The sequence below is a fragment of the Carcharhinus amblyrhynchos genome, chromosome 18 (assembly GCF_965287045.1).
Source record: "Carcharhinus amblyrhynchos chromosome 18, sCarAmb.v2.hapA, whole genome shotgun sequence".
Classification (NCBI taxonomy): domain Eukaryota; kingdom Metazoa; phylum Chordata; class Chondrichthyes; order Carcharhiniformes; family Carcharhinidae; genus Carcharhinus; species Carcharhinus amblyrhynchos.
In genome coordinates, this window is record NC_137341.1 from 11,071,947 (window position 1) to 11,087,874 (window position 15,928).

General features: G+C 47.2%; 1 protein-coding gene across 2 annotated transcripts in view; it reads right to left on the bottom strand.

The window, feature by feature from the left end:
- Positions 1 to 15,928, bottom strand: part of LOC145354840 (putative sodium-coupled neutral amino acid transporter 10) — a 44,534-nt gene that overhangs the window by 7,520 nt on the left and 21,086 nt on the right. Inside the window, exons 1-5 of one of the 2 annotated variants that reach the window (XM_080206365.1) lie at positions 12,564 to 12,698; positions 9,287 to 9,411; positions 7,235 to 7,337; positions 5,487 to 5,669; positions 578 to 689 (exon numbers count right to left, since the gene is read on the bottom strand). In XM_080206365.1, coding sequence (XP_080062491.1) covers positions 578 to 689; positions 5,487 to 5,669; positions 7,235 to 7,337; positions 9,287 to 9,411; positions 12,564 to 12,626 — 586 coding nt within the window. In that variant the 5' untranslated portion in view covers positions 12,627 to 12,698. Of the gene's footprint in view, positions 1 to 577; positions 690 to 5,486; positions 5,670 to 7,234; positions 7,338 to 9,286; positions 9,412 to 12,563; positions 12,699 to 15,928 lie in introns of those variants that run through there. The other variant, XM_080206364.1, reaches the window with a different exon arrangement.

A 15,928-nucleotide genomic window follows, 5' to 3' on the forward strand; every position in this document is an offset into this window, starting at 1 on the left:
TTTGAACTCTCTCTCCTGTCTGGTCCTTTTGTCATATTTTCTTTGTGCTGGATGTTGTGAAGTTCACCTCTTATCTGCAAAGCTTCACACATTAGGGATCAAGTACAGATATATATTTGGTGTTGTGGTGTGGTGTTGGAGTTAAGCAGAAACCCCTGTTGCGTACCAACGTAGAAACCAGAATTAAGCGATTCAGTGTACCCCTTCACCCAACCCACCTACCCTCCAACCCTGAGCCTGTTCCCCCATTATACTAAGTCACTCCAGTACTGTTCCGTAGAATCCTGAGAATCCCTGTAGTTCAGAAGAAGGCCATTTGGCCCATCGAGTCTACATTGACTCTCCAAAAGAGCATCTTATTCAGACCCCCCCTCACCCTCATAATCCTGTGTGTTTACCCCACTAATCCACCTAATCCAACATCTTGGGACACTAAGGAGCAATTTAGCATGGCCAATCCACCTAACCTACACATCTTTAGACTGTAGGAGGAAATTGAAGCACCCAAGGAAACCCATGCAGTCACGGGGAGATGGGGAAGCCAATCGGTTCCAGCTCACACACCAGTTGGACTTACCGTTTGGTACCAGAACACCGAGGATCATGGTGCAGTAAATGATTAAAACTGTGGCTGCTACATGCTGATGAAAGGGCATATTTCCACTTACTGAGAATGTGCCATCTTCTTTCTGTAAAATATGTAACAAACATACCAGGGATTGTTGAATCGTTCTCACTATCTTTCAAGCACAATCAGAAAATGTAGGATACAGCAAGCACAATCTAATCAATCATAGAACCCCACAGTGCAGAAAGAGGCCCTTCGGCCCATTGTGTCTGCACTGATCACAGTCCCACCCAGGCCCTACCCCCATATCCCTACATATTTTACCCACTAATCCCTCTAATCTATGCATTTCAGGACACTAAGGGGCAACTTTTAGCATGGCCAATCAACCTAACCTGCACATCTTTGGACTGTGGGAGGAAACCCACGCAGACATGAGGAGAACATGCAAACTCCACACAGACAATGACCCAAGCTGGGAATCAAACCCAGGTCTCTGAAGCTGTGAGGCCACAGTGCTAACCACTGTGCTGTCGTGCCATGAGTCGTGTTTTCCACAACCCACACTGTAGGACATCCTGTCAGTTACAGAATAGGAGCAGGAGTAGGCCATTCAGCCCCCTCGAGCCTGCTGCACCATTCGATAAGATCATGGCTGATCTGTTTGTGTTTCAAGTTCCACATTCTCATTCACCCCGATAACCTTTGATTCCCTTAATTGACAGGAATCTATCTACCTCCGCCCTAAAAATACTCAATAACCCTGCCTCTACTGCCTTCTGAAGAAGCTTAGAGTGAATGGAAGGATCTTTAATCGTACCATTTCTGCTAATGGGTTACTCTAATCAATTCCCTTTCAATAGAACAATATGGGGTGGAAATTTCTGCCCCAAAGTCTAAGATCAGTAAATTCATGATTTTAAATTCATGATTTTATTAGAGTCCGTGTATGTTGCAATGATTTTTGTCATTATTCTTTTCTGGGACACGGGTGTTGCTGAGTATAATGGTGCCCATCCCTAATTGCCCTTGAACTGAGTGGCATGCTTGGGTAATTAAAAATCCACCACCTGGCCAGGCCAGGTAAGGACAGCAGATTTCATTCCCAAAAGGGGCATTAGAGAAACAGATGGGTTTTTACAACAATCGGTGATAGCTGTCATGGTCGCCATCATGGAGACTAGCTTTAAATTCCAGATTTATTCACTATATTCAAATTCCACCATCTAGGGTTTGAACCCATGTCCATTTGCCTGGCTATCTGGGCCACTCCCAATATATTAACCATTTTATGTTTTCAGTACCTATATAGTTTACTCACTTGCCATTTCAACCGGATATTTTCCCATTAATTCCAGTGGCTAAATTTGATTCTCTGTGGCTATAACCTTGCTCAGCCTGTTTCTTTGGGCAGCACGGTGGCACAGTGGTTAGCCTCACAGTGCCAGGGAACCGGGTTCAATTCCTGGCTTGGGTCACTGTCTGTGTGGAGTTTGCAAGTTCTCCCTGTGGCTGTGTGGGTTTCCTCTGGGAGCTCCAGTTTCCTCCCATAGTCTGAAAGACATGCTGGTTAGGTGCTAAATTCTCCCTCAGTGTACCCGAACAGGCTACAATGAAGTTACTGCAAAAATCCCCTAGTGGCAACTAGGGGATTTTTGCAGTAACTTCATTGTAGTGTTAATGTAAGCCTACTTGTGACACTAATAAATAAACTTTCTGATTAGTTTTTCATTGAGGCGGAGTGTGGCCACTAGGGGATTTTCACAGTAACTTCATTGTAGTGTTAATATAAGCCTACTTGTGACACTAATAAATAAACGTACTGTTTAGTTTTTCATTGTTGAACATTTGTCAAGTATTCCGTTTTGGCCAGGATTTTCTGAAAGGCAGATAAACTTTTGGCTGCCTCTCTAATTTTTCTGTCCTGCATGCCATGTTCCGCTGGGACCGGAAGCTTCTGGCTTCATTATATATTAGTTTGCAGTGGTGAAATTAGGCACCTAAAATTTCCAGTTGTCATCTGTACAGCCTTGGGTACTTAGCTTGAAGTCAAAATTGAAATCCAAAACTGAAGCCTCCTAGATTTCCATTCCTAGCCCATTCTATCCCCTGCCTAACTTGATTCAGAAAGGTCCATCTTATCTAATTCTCAAATCATATACAAGCAACAAACATTGGGTGGCACAAGTCACTCAAATGTTAACTGGCCTAGCTTGTTGAGAGATATTTCAGTTGGTTTAGCTCCGTTTGCTGGGTTACTGGTTTGCGACGCAGAGCAACACCAACAGTGTGGGTTCAATTCCTACACTGGCTGATGTTACTCATGAAGGCCCTGTCTTCTTGACCTTGCTCCTCGTGTGGTAACCCTCAGGTTAAATCACCATCAGTCAGCGTTCTCTCTCAAAAAGGTGACACGCAGCCTATGTTCATTTGGGACTTTGGTTATGTTTGTTCAGTTTTCACTGGCTCAGTTTTAGTTGAAGCTAAGAAGAGTTGGGCTCTGTGTAATGGCTAGGCACAATTGGCTTACACACATAAAGAATCATATACCAGAATTTTACCATCCCGCCTGCGAGGGACAGACCATAGAAAGGTCCATTGACCTTGGATGGGATTTTACAGTTTGGGGACGAGCGAGGCTATTAATTCCCACCCATAGAATTAGTTTGAGTTTGCACCACAGAATTGTTGATTGGACGCAGCCACTTGGCCCCACTTTACATGAACCTCCTCCTTCATCCCACGCTATCAACACATTCTTCATTTATTTTCATCTTCATGTGCTCATCAAATTTTCACTTAAATATACTACAAATCACATTGAAGAGACCCTTCCCTTGAAGTCTTCAGCCCTGTTTTAATCAAATCCCTACATGAAATTCCCAGAAAGTGGCTATCCGGTGAGTCTGCATTGACCCACCCAGGCCCACTCCCACCCTATCCCCATAACCGTTTTATCATGACTAATCCACCCAACCTGCACACCTTTAGATACTAGGGGGCAATTTACCATGGCCAATCCACCTAACCTACATATCTTTAGACACAAAGGAGCAATTTACCATGGCCAGTGCACCTAATCTAACCATCTTTAGACGCTACACCTCTACAGCTTCAGAAGATATTGATTTTGATGACCTGTCTCATAGATTTGAGGATTTGAAGAAGAAAACTTAATTTAATTAAGTTTATTATTTACATGGCCAATTCACCGAACCTACATATCTTTAGACACTAAGTGGCAATTAGCGTGGATAATGCACCTAACCTACAACCTTTAGACACTAAGGAGCAATTTAGCATGACCAATCCACCTAACCCATACATCTTTGGACACTAAGGGGCAATTTAGCATAGCCAATCCACCTACTGGAAGTGGGGCCTATTGGGGGTAATTAGTGGTGAGGGGGCCCTCCTGGCACTCTGCAAGAGGATTGGTGGGAGAGGGAGGGAGGAGAGCAATTGGGCCTGGCTATTGGGGCTGGGGAGTGCGGACCTTACACTGGGGGGCAGATAGGGCCATTTGTTGGAGGGGATAGATCAGAACTTGCCCAGGATGGGGAGGGGGTCTGATAGGCCAACGATCGGGGTGGTTCTGAGGAAGGCCAGCAATTGGAGGTCAGTGATTGGGAAGCTGGCGAAGTGGGGAGGGGTGGCTAATGAGTATGTGCCGATCTTCCCATGGACAGGTTGGTGCCTACACAGTGGCCCACTCAGCACTATGCTGCCAGCCTCTCAGGCAGGAATAGGTCCCACCACCTAGTTTTCAGTGTGAATCAGACTGAGGCACTCTGCATTGCACAGTGTCTGAGATTCATTCGGGTAAGTACACCCAAAAAACAGCTGGGAAATTCTTCCATTTTCCTGTCTGTTGGGCTCTTAGTTTTGCTTTGGGAGAATTCCGGCTCTTGTCTTTGCTGCTATTGTGCAGTGACTGTAATGTAGGTATGGGTATTAGCTGTAGCCTGCGAGCGATAGGTTTGAATTTTCCAGATGGTGTGAATCTGATAGGCCTGCTGCCATTTTATACTCCAATCAGCATTAATTGGCAGTAACCAATTTGCCTTGGAGAGCTGATGGCCAATCAGATTGAGGTGGTTTCATTACTTTTGTAAAATTATCCAAAAGTCTCTATCTTTCACAGTGGCGCCCATTACAGTATCATTACAGCCCCAGTCTGTTACTGGGAATGACTCTGTCGCTGTAAATAGGAGTTCAGAGGTCAGTTGGCAACTGAAACCATTAGAAAGAATAATTGGCTGGGTTGTACAATCTCCCCACTGCACACCCCCCCCAGCCCCTGTGGTGTGTTTTGCGGCGACAGAGTGACCCACCATTGGCTGGTAGTGGGATCTTCCAGTCCCACCGCTGTGAATGGATTTTCTTGCTGTTTGCACCCTCTGCCACAGGTTACCCAGTGGGGGGGTGGGCTCGCAATCGGCAAGACTGGAAGGTTCCGCTGGCAGGAATAGCTGGAAAATCCCAGCCAGAATTCACAACAGGGAAACAAACTAATCAGCTCAACTGATCTACAAGGGTACTCATGTTCCTCACAAGTCTGTTCCCACCTTAACTTCACCTCATTCTATCAACATCATCTTCTATTCCTCTTTTCCTCAGGTCTATCTCTAACTTCCCCTTAAACGCTGCCCACCTCAACCACTCCAATTACGGTGGCAGTTCCACATCCTAACCATTCTCTAAATAAAGAGGTTTCTCCTGAATTCCTTATTGAATTTATATGTGACTATCGTGTATTAATGGCCCTTGGGTTTGGGTCTTCCCACAAGTAGGAACATCTTCTCTCCCAGCCTGTTAAAGAGCCAAGAGTTCAATTAGATTACCCTTCGGTTTCCTCTTCCCCTTAGCCAGACGTTGAGTTGTTCCTGGTAACCACAGTGATTAATAATGAACCAACCTGTTGTTCAATGAGGAGTGTGCTAATGGCTTGGCGACAAGGTAGTATAACCAGTGGGAAACTCAATGCGAGGGAGATGAAAAATATAGCACGCATCCCATGTGTTACAAAGCTTGGGGGTAAAGCAGCAAGGATATCCCCTGGTACAGCTTCAGTCAGGGGTAGGTAGCCACATAAACCAACCTGAAAAAAGATAATAACACAACATAAGGAGTGGATCTTGATTGCTTAGTCTTCTGAATATTATCATAGAAATCATAGAAACCCTACAGTGCAGAAAGAGGCCATTCAGCCCATCGAGTCTGCACAATCCCACCCAGACCCTACCCAATATGCCTACATATTTACCCACTAATCCCTCTAACCTACGCATCTCAGGACACTAAGGAGCAATTTTTAGCATAGCTGATCGACCTAGCCCGCACGTCTTTGGACTGTGGGAGGAAACCAGAGCACCTGGAGGAAACCCACGCAGACATGAGGAGAATGTACAGACTCCACACAGACAGTGACCCAAACCAGGAATCGAACCCAGGTCCCTGGAGCTGTGAAGCAGTACTGCTAACCACTGTGCTACTGTGACGCCCATTTTATAAAGGATAATGTCCAAGGAAAATAAAAATCACAGTATCACAACCAAAACATTCCAAATCCAAACATGTGGAAGATATCAGTATGACTAGCAACCTCCCATCCGCTGAGACAATACAGAGCAGCACCTCCTGATAACCTGTGACCTCTGCCATCTAGAACCCTTCCATATTTCCCTTCAAATCACACACCACCCTGGCTGGAACGTGGCCACCCTCCGTCATTGTTTCCGGAGGTGATATGTACAAGCTGAACCTCCTCAATGTGTTCAGTGTACCAGTCAGCACTCAGCCCACACTTTATTCTAGTTTTCAATCATCTCAGCGTTGCCTTGGAAATATATAAGATGGGTGAGGGGGAAACATTTGCCTTTGGGTCAAAGTTAAAAACAGTCCATGTTGAATTAACAACCAGTTATACAGCACACCCCATTCGCTTCCATCGAAATAAATATGAGGAGAGTAAAAGGTATCTGCTTGGGTATTACCCCTTTACAAAGTAAAATGAGCCCCCCTCCCCACATACCCGCTCTCCTCACTGCCCAGGGCAGAACCTTACAGATATCAGTTCCAAGTTTGCTGTTACTCGCTTAAAGCTGCGTCCTTTTACCTTGCACAATTTGGCGGTTTCACAGTGGTTAGCACTGTTGCCTCACAACGCCAGGGACCAGGGTCTGATTCCTGGCTTGGGTCACTGTCTGTGTGGAGCTTGCATGTTCTCCCCGTGTCTGCATGGGTTTCCTCTGGGTGCTGCAGTTTCCTCCCACAGTCCACAGATGTGAAGGTTAGGTGGATTGACCATGCTAAATTGCCCCTTAGTGTCAAGAGGATTAGCCGGGTTATGGGGATAGGGCCTGGGTGAGATTGTGGTCAGTGCAGGCTTGATGGGCTGAATGGCCTCCTACCACACTGTAGGGATTCTACGACTCTATGAATTTGAAATAAAGGTGCTTTGAAAAGTGTAAAATGCAGCTTAATTTCAGAGTCAGGGTCTGGGCTGTTCCACTGCAGAGTGGAATGGGAGTTCTCTTACAGGAAGTTCTGCCCCTATTTCATTCAGAGTCAGGTAGGACTTAAACCCTGAATTTCCACCGCACCAGCACTCAGTGACTATACCAACAGCAAAGCTTTAGTAGGAATACAGGCAAGGTAACTTACTACTGTGTAAAATGTGAAGGTAATGATGGTGGCTTGCTTGAAGATACTATTCATTCGCTCCAGTGATTGGCCTCTGAGATTGAAGTATATGGGAAGCACTAGTCTTGACACAGAACATTAGAGAGAAACCATGATGCAAGCTTACATTTGAAGGTCAACTTCAACATCAAATATTTCCCACACTTCTAACTGATTCTGTCGACCTCACAATGAGTGATCAAAGCTGTCTTCAAAGAGGCCAGGAGCTTTATTGATCCTGGGGCCAGTTGTTTGCCTAGTCGCTAATTCCCTCTTGGCCGTACAACTATGAAAAATATTGTCGGTATGAGTGCAAGACAGCTGTGGGGGTTTGGGAATGGAATGGGTGAGAAAATGGATGAAGGAATCCAATTGCAACACCCTTCACAGTGGCACTGAACACTTCTGAAATAAAACAAGGAACTGTGGGACAGTGCTAGGTAGAGGGGCTGGGGGGCATTCAAAACACAATGGGAGAGGGGGGGTTAAAATCAATTCAGACTTACAACTTATCCTGCTGCACGGTGGCACAGTGGTTAGCACTGCTGCCTCACAGCGCTAGGGACCCAGGTTCAATTCCCGGCTTGGGTCACTCAGTGTGTGGAGTCTGCACGTTCTCCCTGTGTCTGTGTGGGTTTCTTCTGGGTGCTCCGGTTTCTTCCCACAGGCCGAAAGATGTGTGGGTTAGTCAGACTGGCCATGCTGAATTGCCCCTTAGTGTCCCAATATGTTTAGGTTCGAGGGATTAGCAGGGTAAATTCATAGGGTTAGTAGAAAGGGCCTGGGTGGGATCTTCTGCCAGAGAGTTGGTGCAGATTCAATGGGCCGAATGGTTGCCTTCTGCATTGTATAGATTTATGATTCAATGAATGACAAGTTGCCAATGCTATGGGGTGTGGGTTTGGGTGGGGTAGGGGCGGGAGGGTGGGGATTGGGAGGTGGGGGGAAGGGAAGCTTCAGCCGTTGAGTAGCAGGTGGTTGACGATGGTTTCCATGTTGTATCATACTCAGGTAGGCAACAACATTTGCATTTATATAGCGCCTTTACTGAAGTAAAATGTCCCATGGTGCTTCAGTGGAGTATTACACAAGACGTGACCCTGAGACACAAAAGGAGATGTTAAGACAGGTGACCAAACAGTCGGCCATGGAATGTTTTAAGGAGAATCTTAAATGGAGGAGAAAGAAAGAAATAGGGATGGATTCGGGAGAGAATTCCAGAGCTGAAAGCAGAACAACCAATGGTGGTGTGATTAAAACTAGAGACCACTGAGGTGGAGGAATGAAGAGAGAGGGGGATGGGGCATCGTAGGAGAACAGAGAGTTAGGAAGGGGGAAACCAGACAGGGATTTGAAATAAGGATAAGAATTTGAAAACTAAGCCATTGGCAGAGTGGATTCCAGTGTGGGTCAGGGGTGATGGGTGAACAGGACTGGGTGTGAGTCAGCAACTTTGTCTTTAATGATCCTAGGGCAGGGCTTTGGACACTAGGAGGCCAAGACAGGGATTTCAACACCCTCCCCCCCCACCATGATATTCCTGCTTTCAAATGAACATGAAAGAGTGTGTTGTAAATTAACCCTTGTATGATTGTATGATGGGCAGCACGGTGGCACAGTGGTTAGCACTGCTGTCTCACAGCGCCAGGGACCTGTGTTTGATTCCCGGCTTGGGTCACTGCCTGTGCGGAGTCTGCACGTTCTCCCCGTGTCTGCATGGGTTTCCTCCAGGTCAGGGGCAGTCGAATCTGACCCAAGGTCCAGTTTCCTTCCGCAGTCCGAAAGACGTGCTGGTTAGGTGTATTGGCCACACTAAATTCTCCCTCAGTGTACCCGAACAGGCGGCAGAGTGTGGCGACTCGGGGATTTTCACAGCAACTTCATTGCAGTGTTAATGTAAACCTACTTGTGGCACTAATAAATAAACTTATAAAAGAGCATCATTTCCTTGAGCCAATCTATCTGCCTTGTGTAGCCACGTTATCAATCGCAAAAGCAGACAGTTTGCTGGTGCCGTATCTTTGTGTCACTTACGGGTGGCAACAGAATGAGGTGGCAAATACTGGCAGAGAGGTGGCAATTCCAGACCAGTGCCAGAGGCGGACATTCTCCATCACCAGGGCACCAGACAGCACAGAGTTCAGGCAGAACGCCAGCAGCTGCAAAAGAGGGGGAAAGCCGTGAGAACTCCCCATCGCCATCAACACAAACCAACTCACAGCACGGCATGTCTGCATAAACACTGGCCTTGGCCTGATAATAACAAGCTGCTTTTATTTTCAAAGCCTCTGGCACATTCTGCCAAAGAATAACAAAAACATTGCAGAACTGTTGACCTTGGGAATAATTGCTACAGTGTGCAGACTTCCACTGGGGAGTTCTTCAATTAGCCACTTTTAGGTGTCACACACGGCTGAGCTGAATTTATAACACTTACTTCGTGCGAACGTGCCCCCCCCCTTTGTTTCCCAGAGAGAGATCCTGCTGGGGTGCCAGGCACAGCCAGTGCAACCAAGAACAAAACAGAATGACTGGGGTTTAGCGTGGACGATGGGTGTCTCAGCCACCAGTCAGAGTGTCAATGGGAACCCCTCCTATCCCCTGTCTCTAGGAGGTCGGAGAGTCGATGGGAGCCCCTCCTGTCCCCTCTCTCCAGGAGGTCAGAGAGTCAATGGGAACTCCCCCTCCCTGTTCCTTCTCTTTGGGAGATTGGAGAGTCAATGGGACCCCGCAGTCCCTTTTCTCTGGGAAGTCTGACACTTCAATCAGGCGTTAGCTGGGCAGAGTTGCATCTCCTGACTAAGCCTGCAGAAGGACGCAAATCCCAGCCCCGAGAGCTGCAAATCAAATGAGAGGCTGGCAGCGTCACCTGGAGTAATGGTCATAGCTGGTACTACAGTGGACCCTTCACCACATGTTGGTGGTGGATCCCTGGAGAGAGGTGAATGTGGATTGAATGGGCATCCGAGGCAGGAGTTCACCGGTGAGGGGGAGAGGGGAGGGGGGAGTGAGTCTGAAGCAAGGGCAGGGGTGTGGCTTTCTGACTCTGGATCCCTTGACTGAGTGTCTATGAATGTGGGACTGTCCCCAACTGACAAACCTGGCAAGGTTTACTCGATGACTCTCACGGTGGCAAGTCTCCTACCGGTCTCACCACTCGGTAACTAACAGCAGTAGTGGGAATGAGACCCTCTTATGTGGTAACTGCAGGTCAGTTGACCTCCGGGCAGAAAGTGTGCCCACAATCCTTGTGATTCTAGACTCGAGATGTGGGGTGGGGGGGACTGCGGGGAGGCGCACTCACCTGGATCACATGGCATCCCTAAACCTAGTATGGGAGCATCCTGTGCCTCCCATGGGCAAAACTGGAGGGAGAATATCCTTTTATAAAAAGGAGAGATCTAGCCATTGGTTAAGATTCTGATATTAAGCCCTGGACACTCACTGGTGGGGATTCTATGGCTGCCAATGGGAATGGCCATTCCCGCAGGAGTCAATGGACCTTCAAACAGCTCATCCCATTTCCTGGTTTCACGCCTATCACGGCGGGGGTGTAAAATTCCACCAGAATGATGACATTTGATTGGTTTGACCTGAGTCATAATCCCAATCTTTAATATTCACGGTGAAAGCCAAAGGGAATCGAAAATTCTAATCTCTTTGGATTTAAGTTCAATAACTACTGGATTTCTGAAGGTATGATTGTTTCATTAAGGCTGGTTTCATTAATGACCTGGAGACTGCATCAGCTTTAACCAATGCGAAAGCATGATTCTCCCCACCGATACCACAGAAGAGCTTTTACTCTGTCCCTCCTGTACTGATGATGTTATTTCTGACAGCGATTAGGATTGTCGCATTTTGTTGCAAGCTCCGGACAGCTTGCGAATGAAAACCTGCTTGAAATGGCCCCATTCACATAGACTCCTTTAGGGCGGCACGGTGTCACAGTGGTTAGCACTGCTGACTCACAGCGCCAGGGGCCGGGTTCGAATCCCAGCTTGGGTCACTGTCTGGGTGGAGTTTGCACGTTCTCCCTGTGTCTGCATGGGTTTCCTCTGGGGGCTCCAGTTTCCTCCCACACTCTAAAGATGTACAGGTTAGGTGGATTGGCTATGCTAAATTGCCACTTGGTGTCCGAGGGGACTAGCAGGGTAAATATGTGGGGCTACAGGGACACAGCCCGGGTGGGATTGTGGTTATTGCAGACTCAATGGGCTGAATGGCCTTCTTCTGCACTGTAGGGATTCTATAACTGTTCCTTCCTCTGTGATCTGCTCTGAGGTGGAAGAAATTGAGGGCATTGGTTCCCTGATTGCTAAGTTACCACATGTGAAACTGAGCCACTCCAATGAGGCTATCCTGGGATCTGTCCTGGATTGATTTCAGGTGGATCAGTGGTCAAACAGCCCACACTTTATTAAAGGCCATACGGCCTCTGCTTCTGAGAATCGCTCAGTGACTCCTGCTGAAAAGAGCAATATGTGAAGATTGAGTAATAGTGAAGATTGAGATGTGAAGATTGAGGCTTAGGTTTGATGTTCTACAAACAGGAATATACAGCCAACATTCTCCATGTAGGCTTCTCACCACAGAGGCCCCTCACTACAGAGGCTCCTCACCACAGAGGCCCCTCACTACAGAGGCTCCTCACCGCAGAGGCCCCTCACTGCAGAGGCCCCTCACTGCAGAGGCCCCTCACTGCAGAGGCCCCTCACCGCAGAGGCCCCTCAGAGGCTCCTCACTGCAGAGGCTCCTCACTGCAGAGGCCCCTCACCACAGAGGTGCCTCACCGCGCAGGCCCCTCACTGCAGAGACTCTTCACCCTGAGCCTCCTCAGTAGAGGGCATCCGCCACCCTGGAAGCACCGCACTGTGGTGGCTCCTTACCATATAAGCTCACCCATGGGTACTAAAGCAAGATAGTGCAGAGTGTTCAGTTTCTATGGAATTAGCTAAAGCTAAAAGTGAAGACAATAAGATGTGCAGTTTAGGTTGATTGGCCATGCTAAATTGACCCTAGTGTTAGGAGATTAGCAGGGTAAGTACATGGGGTTACAAGGATAGAGCCTGGTTGGGATTGTGGTCGGTATAGATCCTATGGGCCAAATGGCCTCCTTCTGTACTGTAGGGATTCTGTGATTCTAATAAGATGAATGGCTTTACTCATTCACCTGAGTACAATGAAGGGCAGTGTAAACATTGTATTTTAGAAAACTTAACTTTTATATCATGGACAATGACATACACACTGATGTAATATTACAAGCAGCTAATTCTTGTCTGGCTCTTATTGTGCTCCCTGTACTCACCACAATTATTAACAACAGGTAGAAGATGAGAGAGATCAATGTCTGCCAGGCTGAATCTGACATATTCTTCTCAAGGCTGAGAGGGAGAATCACTGTCGAAGTTACGGTAAACAGCAATACAATTCGTTGCCAAGGGGTACACTGCCAGGAAAATACACAAAACAGTGTCAAACGACACAAACAATGACTACAGGAGGTCACTTTTTCCAATTTATTTAATATCGGCTAGTCTTATTTCATCTTCTCCAAAGATGTGCAGGTTGGGAGAACTGACTATGCTAAATTGCCCCTTAGTGTCCAAGATGTGCAGGTTAGGGGGATTATTGGGGTAAATGTGTGGCGTTATGGGTATAGGACAGGTGTAGGGCCTGGGTAAAATGCTCCATTGGAGAGTCGATGCAGTCACGATGGGCTGAATGGCCTCCTTCTGCATTGTGGGTTTCTACCCCAGGTTCACTCCATGACTGCCTGCTGATCACTCAAAGGCCTTGGTGAGGGTTGGCAGCAGATACGATAGGCTGTTTATCCAGGGAGGCATCACTGCCATGCCCACCCTGACTGGGTACACTTGTACACAGCTACACTTCTAGTAAGTGTCGCCACATTGTAATTACAAGATTTATTTAATATTCATTCATTGGATTGGTTAGGCCGGCATTTATAGCCCGTCCCTAATTGCTCTGGAGAAAGTGGAACTTTCTCAAACCGCAGCATGCCCTGAGGTTTAGGTACACCTACAGTGCTGTTAGGGTGGGAGTTCTAGGAATTTAACCCAGCGACAGTGAAGGAATGGCCGATATATTTCCAAGTCAGGATGGTGAGTGGTTTGGAGGGGAAGCTGCAGGTGGTGGTGTTCCCCTCTGTCTGCTGCCCTTGTCTTTCTAGATGGAAGTGGTCACAGGTTTGGAACAGGTGAGACATTGCAGACATAATCTAATCGTATATTTGGCCAGGCTGCATTATACTATTCAAAAACAAACCAAACTGCTGAAGGTGCTGGATATCTGAAATGAAACCAGAAAACTGCTGGAAAGCAGGTCTGGCAGCATTTGTGGAAAGAGAGAGAGAGAAAAACAGATGCAGATTCAGGTCGACGTTTCAGCTCTGATGGAAGCTCATTGGCCCAAAACATTAAATCTCAGAAAGATATGGGCGGCACGGTGGCACAGTGGTTAGCACTGGTGCCTCACAGCGCCAGGGACCCAGGTTAAATTCCAGCCTCGGGTCACTGTCTGTGTGGAGTTTGCACATTCTCCCCGTGTCTGTGTGGGTTTCCTCCCATAGTTCAAAGATGTGCAGATTAGGTTGATTGGCCATGCTAAATTGACTCTAGTGTCAAGGGATTAGCAGGGTAAATACGTGCGGCTATGGGAATAGGGCCTGAGTGGGATTGTGGTCGGTACAGACTTGATGGGCCGAATGGCCCCCTTCTGCATTGTCAGGATTCTATGGATTCTATGATATGCTGATGAGGTGATGTAATTAGAATGGGAGGAGACACATGTTGTACAAACCAATCGATTCAATTGGCACATTATTATACATTCCATGTTGTTTAATGGCACCCTATCTAAAAGCACACAGATCTAATATGGGAGTCTATCATTCCCCACCCTTGTCCCTTTCCTCTCAGCAATTAGGGATCAGGCTAAGCAAATACTCCATTTTTGTTTGTTTATATTCCTAACACTTGGTGGAAATTTGTCATTGATGGAGGTAGGCTCTGAGTTCCTGTCAGCAGGCATCAGGACTTGTATGGGTTGACAACAGCTCGAGGTCATTAAGTTCAGCTTTGGGCTAACTATGCTGCCACAATTAGAAACCAGGAATAATAGCAGTCAGTGTGCACAGGCCCTGAATCATCCCAATACAATGAAGGACTATAATTAAATCAGGTAACGAGCATGAGTGGGAAGGGATTGAACCATTAATGGATCCAGAGGGCTGGAGGAGTACAAGGTGCTAATGAAGGAATGGTGTTTCTGGCATCTCTGAGTGAGCTGCATTGGTGTTGGAAGCTCCACCTCGCATCCACAGCTGGATCTGGGGAACTTCCCTGCTGATCCCAGCAGTCATGGCTAACTTGCTCTCATTTGGCCTGGTGGAAGGCATGCTGGGTAACTTCAGGCAGGGGGTTTGAGAAGAGCCCATGAGTCAAGGCAGGAAAGTTCTGAGGGCGGACCAATCATCTCACCGTGTCCAAACACTGCTCCCCAAATGGGAGGAAGGTTTTTCCAAAATTCACTGTTTGACCATTAAGAGGCTCTGACTGTCCCCAGTGGAATTCACTTGCAGGCAGGAGCATCTGAACTGCTACAACAGGTATAGGTCTTCTGCCCCTGTCACTATCTCAACTAATAAATAGATCTAAGCTGGCACTCCAGTGCAGTACTGAGGAGGTGCTGCACTGTCTGAGGCGCCATCTTTTCAATGAGGCATTATGCTGAAGGCTGGTTTTCGAAGACCGGCAGAATCCATCAGCAGGGGGATCCTGGATAATATTTCTTCCTCAGCTAAAGCCACTGAAACAGATTGTCTCAACAAATTTTGTTTCTTTATTCTTTTGTGGGATGTGGGTGTCGCTGGCAAGGCCAGCATTTGTTGCCCACCCCTAATTGCCTGTGAACTGAGCTAGGCCATTTCAGAGGGCAGTTAAATGTCACCCACATTGCCATGGATCTGGAGTCACACGTAGGCCAGACCAGGTAAGGACGGCAGATTTCCTTCCCGAAACCAGTGAACCAGATGTGTTGTTCCCACAATCAGTGATAGTTTCATGATCATCATTACTAGCTTTATATTCTTGATCCAATCACTGAATTTAAATTCCACCAGTTGCCATGGTGGGATTTGAACCCATGTCCCCAGAGTGTGATCCTGGGTTGCTGGTCCAGTGACATTACCACTACTACCCCACTGTCTCTCCAACACATTGAACTCATTGCTGTTGGTGGGAGCTTGCTGTGCGCTCCTGCTTTTCCTACATTACAACAGTGACTATAGTTCAAACATACTTTGCTGGGTGGAAAGCACTTTGGGATAGGCTGAGGCTGTGAAAGGTGCTATATAAATGCAAGTCTTTCTTGTTGTTCTTGTTGAGAGAATGCAGCAATTGTACGGCAGGCGTGGAGACAATTGCTGGGGATTTGGGACGGAAAATGTTCTGGATGTTTTGCTCTGACACACTTCAGGTATTTCAGTAGGAATGACAGAGTTGCCGTGGGACCGGTGGCGAGGCCGGGGGGAGGGTGAGAGGGTGCGGCTGGGTAGGGGGGTGGTGATGACAGGGGTGGGGGGAGCTTTGGGTTAATAGCATTGACTCAACCAGAGCTTGTAAACATTCAACTTCCAATGAAGCTTCAGGT